The sequence below is a fragment of the Aplysia californica genome, unplaced genomic scaffold (assembly GCF_000002075.1).
Source record: "Aplysia californica isolate F4 #8 unplaced genomic scaffold, AplCal3.0 scaffold00319, whole genome shotgun sequence".
In the NCBI taxonomy this organism is placed as follows: domain Eukaryota; kingdom Metazoa; phylum Mollusca; class Gastropoda; order Aplysiida; family Aplysiidae; genus Aplysia; species Aplysia californica.
Genome location: NW_004797589.1, coordinates 815257 through 823864, shown reverse-complemented (window position 1 = coordinate 823864; position 8608 = coordinate 815257). Strand labels below are relative to the sequence as shown.

The window sequence follows — 8608 nt, the reverse complement described above, 5'->3', positions numbered from 1 at the left end:
GTGTACATTACAACAGAGACAAAGAGAAATCCCTAGATGAACAAAGCGACAAAGAGAAATCCCTTGATGACAAAGCCACAAAGAGAAGCCAAAAAGAGATGATCCTTGCTGAACAAAGCCAAGAAAGGGAAAACCCTCGGTGAACAAAGCGACAAAGAGAAAACCCTTGATGACAAAGAGAAAACCCTCGGTGAACAAAGTGACAAAGAGAAAACCCTTGATGACAAAGCCACAAAGAGAAGCCAAAAAGAGAAGATCCTCGATGATAAAACCATTAAGAGAAGATCCTTGCTGAACAAAGCCACAAAGACAAGACCCTGCTGTCCAAAGACACAAACTTTTCACCGTTTCCTCACACTGTCTCTGGCCCGGACGGACAGATCAGTGTGGGAGGAACTGAGCACTTATGTAGGCCTGTCCGGTGTGCAATGACGTTGTTGCCCAGGACAGGTAACACAGGGAACACAGGTAATACAGGGAACACAGGTAATACAGGGAACACAGGTAACCCCATGTCCTGTCATAGTCAGCTTTAGTAGAATACTTCATCATAACTACTAAATTTCTCAGTCCAACTCCCTAACCCTTAAAGAAAAACCAACCCAACCCAAACCAAGAAAGGATGGAACACAGTCTGAACACATTGAATAACAAGTTTCTATGAACAATCTTTGCGTCGTTTGATAACAATGATGAAAGAAAAAAATTGGGACTTCCATGGTGAATGATGAAAGAAAAAAATTGGGGCTTCCATAGTGTAGACCGCCAAAAGAACCCCCAAACAAACGATCTGTAGGATGATGGAGCGAGTTGCAACAAACATGGCCCTCGAGCACAACGGTGAAGAACACAATAAAGGATGACGTCAGTTTGATTGTAAGTACAGAAAAAAAAAGAATGTGGGAATGCTGGAAAGTATAGCATGGCACAGACACACAAACAAACTCGACTCTCGTGCAATTATCAGTTTCAGAGCATCATCATGGTTGTGAAGGAGGCAAACGCCCACACACAAATCGGGAAAAGTTTGTTTTAGTTTTGGTAAGTGTTTTCGGACACCTGCAACACGATAAGGTCATATAAGTGCCGAAGATTAGAGGTGTTACAAGAAAGTAACAAACGAAAAAAAGGAGGAGGAGGGGAGATAAAGACAATAGATGTTTGATAAGAAAGAAGAAGCAAACCACACCAGAGCATCTGACAATCACACACAAATTAGAAAAGTTTCAGAAAGGATTTCATGACTTTTTCTTGATGACACTTGTAAGCAAATTTTAGAGAAAAGATTTAAACCAGGGCATTGTTGTACAAGTGGAGGTGCGAAGTTGCTCAAGCTTATAATATATCAGGCGGGGAAAATGCGTAGTACGTTGTCGAACTCATCCCGTCCGGTACTGCGGCTGTCAACAAAACATGAAGAGAAAAGAAACGGCAAACAATACAAAAAAATAACCCCCAAAAATTATGAGCCAGGAATGTTGACAAGATGGCCGACGTTCAAAAGAACTCAGAGAAACAAGAGGGGAAACAAGGACTGAACAGAGTCAAGGGTCAAGGGTCAAGGTAGGTCTCCCAGTCTGTCAGACAGATGACAGCTTTAGCCGACCACGAGGCGACCTTTTTCCTGTCAGTCGTCAAGACAACAGATATATCTGACCTAGATAAGGACCTTAAAAAAGTCTGTAATCGAGACGACAGCTATAGCCCACTACGAAGAGACCTTTAAAAGTCCGTAATCAAGACAACAGCTCTATCTGACCAAGATAGGGACCTTTTTTCCAGTCAGTCATTGAGGTGACAGCTATAGTCGACCCTTGGGGACCTTTTTCCAGTCGGTCATTGAGATGACAGCTATAGTCGACCCTTGGGGACCTTTAAAAGTCTGCCATCGAGACGCCAACTCTATCCTACCAAGATTGGGAACTTTTTCCAGTCGGTCATTGAGATGACAGCTATAGTCGACCCTTAGGGACCTTTAAAAGTCTGCCATCGAGACGACAACTCTATCCGACCAAGATTGGGAACTTTTTCCTGTCAGTCGGCAAGACGACAGATGCCTCTCGCTAAGATGGAGACATTTCCAAAGCCTATCATCAAGACGACAGCTGCCTCTCACTATGATGGAGACATTTTCAAAGCCTATCATCGAGACAACAGCTGTGTCTGACCAGCAGAAAGGAGACAACGACACTTACAGAGTCACTGACACTGACACCCACACTGATGTTGACACAGACACTATCATTGACACAGCCACTGACACCCATACAGTGTCAGTACGTCAGGAAAAAACCATCAGTCAGTGGACAGTTCATTGAAAATGGAAATACAAATTCGTTGAAAAATGAATAAAGCACACAGTAGGGAGGGCCCAGGTGTGATCGCCAAACGTTGTTACCGGACAAAATTCTTTGCCTTGTCGACAGACCGAAGGGCTAGAACCAAAATGGCTGCTGGATCGGAAAAGTAAAGTAAAGTAAAAGTGACCAGACAGAGAAAGCAAAACAGATAAAAAAAACCTCTACAAACATACGGAAAGTGAAAGATAAACCTGTTGTGTCAATCTAATCCACCATTAAAGAGGGTCGGTAAGAACAGATTGAATAAAAGGTCCCCCCCCCCTAAAAAAAAAGAAAAAAAAGAGGCGGTAAGATAGAGGCAAAAACGAACGACCAAACTATTCAAACAGACAAAGACAAAGTCAGAATGATTCCAGGAAATAAATGGCACCGAGTGTAAATTGAACACAGGACAGACAGATAATTCTTCACACTTATCACACACACAACAAAGAGACGTGTTGTCTCCCCTTTGTCTCCACCCCGACACACACACACACACATATATATATATATATATATATATATATATATATACCTCGCTGACACATCAATAAAACACGGGCACTCACTACATCATTACAAAAACACTGCTCGCGGGGAATCAGCTCACAAAAAGAAAGAGGCAAATGTTTAATTTTAAAAAAGCTTTTACGGAGCCCACTACTGCATATAAGGTCATAATATATATATATACGAGTGAGGAGAGCCAAGGGGTGGGTGTCAGCAGAGAAGTCCTTACAAGGGGCAAACGGGCTGAGAAGAAGACAGACACACCAAAAGTACAGTAAGCACTAGAGGTTAGTTTGTCGATGGTTGGGGACATTTACACAGGCTGAGAGGAGCGGGTCTAACTACCTAACTAAAGTAGATTCATGTTCAGTACAATGTTATGTAAATGACTATGTATCCATTTATGTACTTTGTCAATTGCATTGTGCATATTATTTTATTATGTGAATTTGTATGAGCTCATTTCGTAACAGTGTGTAAGCGTGTGCGAGTGATAAGCAAGTAGGTGTGTGTGTGTGTGTATGTATGTGTGTGTGTGTGTGTGTGTGTGTGTGTGTGTGTGTGTGTGTGTGTGTGTGCGTGTATGTGTGCGCACATGTTTGGCATGCATGTGCATGCACGTGTGTGAGTATTGTGGGCATATAATGTGAGCGTGAGTGTGTGTTTGTGGGTATATGTGTGTGTGTGTGTGTGTGTGTGTGTGAGTGTGTGCGAGTGTGTGAGTGTGCATGCGTGAAAATTGTTTGTACATGCATTTATGTAAAAAGCACCTAGAGCTGTGTTCACACGGGAGTGGGCGCTATAGAAATGATCTTCATCATTATTATTATTATCATTATCATTTACAGGGATGACGGGTGTTCACAGTAGAAATGTTGGTCCAAGACCCAGCACGCTGGGCATATGTGAGCGGAAAAACGGATAAATTCTCGACTCGTGTGCTCGTTTTGAGGTAATCATTGCGGAGAATGTTGGTCCTGAGCAAAATGAGAGAAGCCAAAAAGATGCAACGTCAACAAAATAACCATAAAAATGGCCCATGTCAAACTCAGGTTAGTTTAGTTTTAGTAGAGGTTTTACGGCGCTCGCAACTGCATAAGGTCATAGGAGCGCCCAGAAGATTAGAGGTGTTACAAGAGAGTAACAAACATAAAAAAGAAGAAGGGGGAGATAAGGACGATAGATGTTTGATTGATAGGAAAGAAGAAGCAAAACCACACCAGAGCACCTGCCAACCACCCACTGTCAAACTTAGGCTGTAAAATCAAACGGATCTTTCTGGACTATCTACAAAGGAAAGTCTATCACAAAGTGATTAGATGAGGTAACATGTAAAAATGAAAGAAAAAAAAATTCCAAATAGTAAAGCAATTATCATATTTTTTCTGGTTTACTCAAAAACTATAATTAACCCTATCCGTACGCCTGGGGTCATTTTGTACCCCCAGGGGGTTGTATTCTTCAGGTTTGAGAATCGGTACATCAGAGTTGTATTACAAATACCAAAACAATTCCTTTCACACATATCTCTACATCAAAATACAATCAACGACAGTAGAAGAAAGTGTATACAAATCAAGAAAAAAACAAAAAACCCAACAAAAAACAACAAAGATTTGTTTCCTTTACAAATATAAAAAAAATAATGAAAACAGCAAAAAACAATAAAGAATTGTTTTCTCTACATATATCAAAAAAATAATGAAAACAGCAAAAAACAATAAAGAATTGTTTCCTTTACATATATCCCCCCCCCCCCCCCCCCCAAAAAAAATGAAAACAGCAAAAAAAACAAAAAACGAGACACTCTGTTGAAATCTTCTCACAAAAACACATGATCTGAAAATCTTAAATCTTTGCCAACAACACATCAGCATCTGCACAATCATCACAAGAAGAATGTAGGACCTCCCCTCCGACGTAGTAAAACCCAGGTGAATTGGAACGAAATGTGACCAAAAAAACACCCCAAAAAAAAATGGGACCAAAAAAAGGGGACAAAAGACAAGGAGTAGAATTATTATTACGGTAAATCGGGGGGCATCGCTGAACATCTTCTTCACTGAACACTTTCACATTAGCGTAGTTCGTGTTCAGTCTTGTGGTCAGACAGAGGTACGTAAATCTGATTAAATAAACAACAACAACAACAACAAAAAAACCCGGCCAAGTCTGGAATTAGCCAGAGTCTCTTTGTCTCGGCCGAGACGACCCTAAGGTCCAACACACATTGCGAGAACAGAACCTAGCATGGCACTGAAAGTACAGGAAATTGAAGAGAACAAGTCATGATCTTTCGCCTGTGAACACAACACATCCCACTAAATTCCTACCTTAATAGGATCCGCAAGGATACCCCGCCCGCCTGCCCGCTGTGCGACTGCCAGGATGAAACAGTACCCCACCACCTCTTTACCTGCCCTGCACTTTGCAACCTGCGTAGCACCTACCTACCTACCTGCCTCCCCAGACATCGGAAATACTCTATACAGCGACAAAGCACAGCTGATAAAAGCCTGTCAATTCTTTGCCATATGGACAGACCGAAGGGCTAGAACCAAAATGGCCGCTGGACCGGAAAAGTAAAAGTAAAAGTAAAGTACAGGAACACAACGGCAGCAGCTCTGCCCTAAGCTGACGATACTTCCTTTTTTTCTTTCTTCAGAGCAGTTTCGAGAAAAAAAAAAAGGGTTTTTAGTAAGCTTTATCACTTAAAAATAAGAGTAATTCCCAATAATGACTGTAGTTTTGAAAAGTAAAAACGGGAATGAACAATGTTGCGAACGTTGCAATAACGATTCTTTGATATCACGATTATTTCCCCCTCTTGACACTACGTCTCGTATTGTTTCGTTTTGAATTCGAGATCTTAATGTAAAAGAAAAACAATAAACCAGTTTTCCGGCAGGCTAGGTGAGCAAACAGGCTGTGTTTCGTCTTCTTTACAAGTTTTAATCCTTTTATAACGTGATGCAATATAATACAGCCGTCACAATTCCGAAATCTAAATTATTCATCACAGTTTCAATTTGATTCTTTCACACAAGTAGGGATACTGATCAGGCTTTCAGTTTAGCGGCTTAAAAAAATTTGGCGCCAAAATGAAAAAAAAAAAAGGATTGTCAGCTTACGGTAGAGCTCTCTCTCTCCCCGACATCCCACGACCACGGACAGATCTCAGGCATGACATCACACAAAGACGCACCGCTCTCAGACACATTTGTGAGGCAGCGTGGTGAAGTCAGGCGCTCGTCAAAATAATCAAAGTAGAGAAACTGACTCTTTTTCGCAGGTATGGCAATTTTTACCCAAATTTAGTTTTTTTGCTCAACACTTTCAGACTTCATTTACTAAGCTATTTCAGTGTGAATTATACTGAAAAATGTTGATTAAAGGCACAACAAATGTACATTGTCAGTTTCCATGAGACTCTGGGGCTTTTAAAATAACGAAACTTCGGAAGCAATTTTCTCTGAAACCGGGCCACCCCACCTCATTCAATGGCAAAAATCTCGACCTGCACTCAAGATAAATGGGCAATTATTTAATCGAAATCAAGGCAAATGAACAAAATGTAAGGTGATACTATAAGTCCACATTCCCAAAAACCTGACCAGCGCCTGATTCCACCTCGCTGTGACACATTTCTCTCGGACCAGTTCGCCACAACAATCAACCTCAGTTTCTCTTAGTCTTAGTACTTCTAATCAACCTCAGTTTCTCTTAGTCTTAGTACTTCTAATCAACCTCAGTTTCTCTTAGTCTTAGTACTTCTAATCAACCTCAGTTTCTCTTAGTCTTAGTACTTCTCCTTCACTTTTTTCTAAAATGTCACCGCCTTCTCTATAATATTATTACTCGTTATTCTGAGCATATAAGTATGAATACATGTGTGCGTACATATTATATATACACAAACATTTATGCAAGTATGTATAAATACACCACACACACACACATCTAGAAAATGGCATCTTCAGAGAGGAGCTACCAGTGATGTCTACAACTTCAATTTTGGCAGTTCCAAAGACGTTGAGATTTTGCCACAACAATTTTTCCCACATACATTTTTTTCCCACACACCACAATCTCAATCAAAACATAAGATTTGTCTTCTGAATATCACAAAAACATGCAAAAAAAACATTTCAAAAACAAAAACTAAGCATGATAACGTTCTGTATGTAATGGGGATTTAGTAGATCCTAACTCCCCCACCCTTCTCACTTCTGTCTGTCATTTAAAAAAAATAAAAAAAAAAAAGAAATGATGAATAAAAGTTCCATTTTGAGCACTGCGGTAACCGTAGGTCAGCACCGACCATTATTATTAACGCAAAACACTCAAGACACCGAGGAATCTTGTTCTGATGCAGAACAGGGCCTGGATGGATGGTTCAGCAGGAGGAATATTATTTTATATATATATATGAAAACGTATAATACTGTCCCATACATACTATCATACTGTGCCCTTCAACTTTAACAACATGTCATACTTTCTTTTGTTTAACACTTTGCCATCATATTTTGGGGAAAATCAAAAGAAACTGGGCGGTAAACATCGCCAATTGGCGAAACGAGGTGGCAAAGTATTAAAAAGATGCCTATTAATTACCGATAGATAGTTCGTTTTTTTTGGTTAACTCACACAGTTTGTCAATACTACACCTCCAATCGGCAGATCCCCGCTGTAGTTTTCAATAATTGTAATAAAATTCCTGCACGTGGTTGAATGATGCATTTGATGTGAATGTACATTTTGTCAGGCTTACTTCTCTTTTCATATTGAATTTTAATGAGAGTGATATATAATTTAAATTTTTCATGTATACCTGCATGAGTTTTTACCGTCCTGCACAGCCAAGAAAAATGTCCCTCTGGGATAATAAAATATTACCTTATCTTATGTTATCTTAATTCTGAAAGTGAACTTCATATTAACGACACCAAATGAACTTGAACAAAACTTATCACAAGGTCAACGTGTCGAGTAAACAACAACAACATGGCGCCAGTTCACCTGGCACATAGACGGAGAATAAAATTGCGAATGTAAAATTGAGGAATAAAGCATACACAATCAAGCAGGCAGTTATTGCATAAAGGCAAACGAATAAAAATCGATGGAAAATTATGGCTACATAATTGTAATTTATACAAACTCAGTAGGCCTGTACGCCAGGAAACATTGTCATCCAACAAACCGCAAAAAAAAGAACATCCCTCGTGATACAAACTATCTCATAATCTGTCACTTTGTTTTTAAAAAAACATCCCTCGTGATACAAACTATCTCATAATCTGTCATTCTGTTTTTAAAAAAACGCCAGCAAAAACATACAACTATGGGGGGGAAGAAGAAAAAAAAGATTGCTATCATGTGGTATTCCTAAAGTCTCCGAGAGAGAGGCTCTTAGGTTTTCCACACCTTGTTGAAGAAGTGCATGAAGTTGTCGTAGATCATGAAGGTGATAGCCACGTCCAGCGTCACACGGCTCAGCCGCGGTACGGTGCCCTTGTAGAAACTGGAAGAGGAAAAAAAAATCGGGATTTATTTTCAAAACATATTTGAAATGTGCTGACGAAATGAGTTACTACTTCTCGGATTTGAGCTTTTAAAATAACGAAACTTCGGAAGCAATTTTCTCTGAAAACAGGCCACCCCACCTCATTCAATGGCAAATATCTCGACCTGCACTCAAGATAAATGGGCAATTATTTAATCGAAATAAAGGCAAATGAACAAGTTGTAAG

The 8608-nt window shown here is 40.0% G+C and overlaps 1 protein-coding gene across 1 annotated transcript in view; it reads right to left on the bottom strand.

The window, feature by feature from the left end:
- Window positions 1-6669: 6669 nt before the first annotated feature.
- Window positions 6670-8608, bottom strand: part of LOC101863994 (tricarboxylate transport protein, mitochondrial) — a gene marked incomplete at its 5' end in the record, with an annotated part of 7619 nt that continues 5680 nt past the window's right edge. The window contains 1 exon segment of the mRNA XM_013084821.2: window positions 6670-8379. Coding sequence (XP_012940275.1) covers window positions 8268-8379 — 112 coding nt within the window.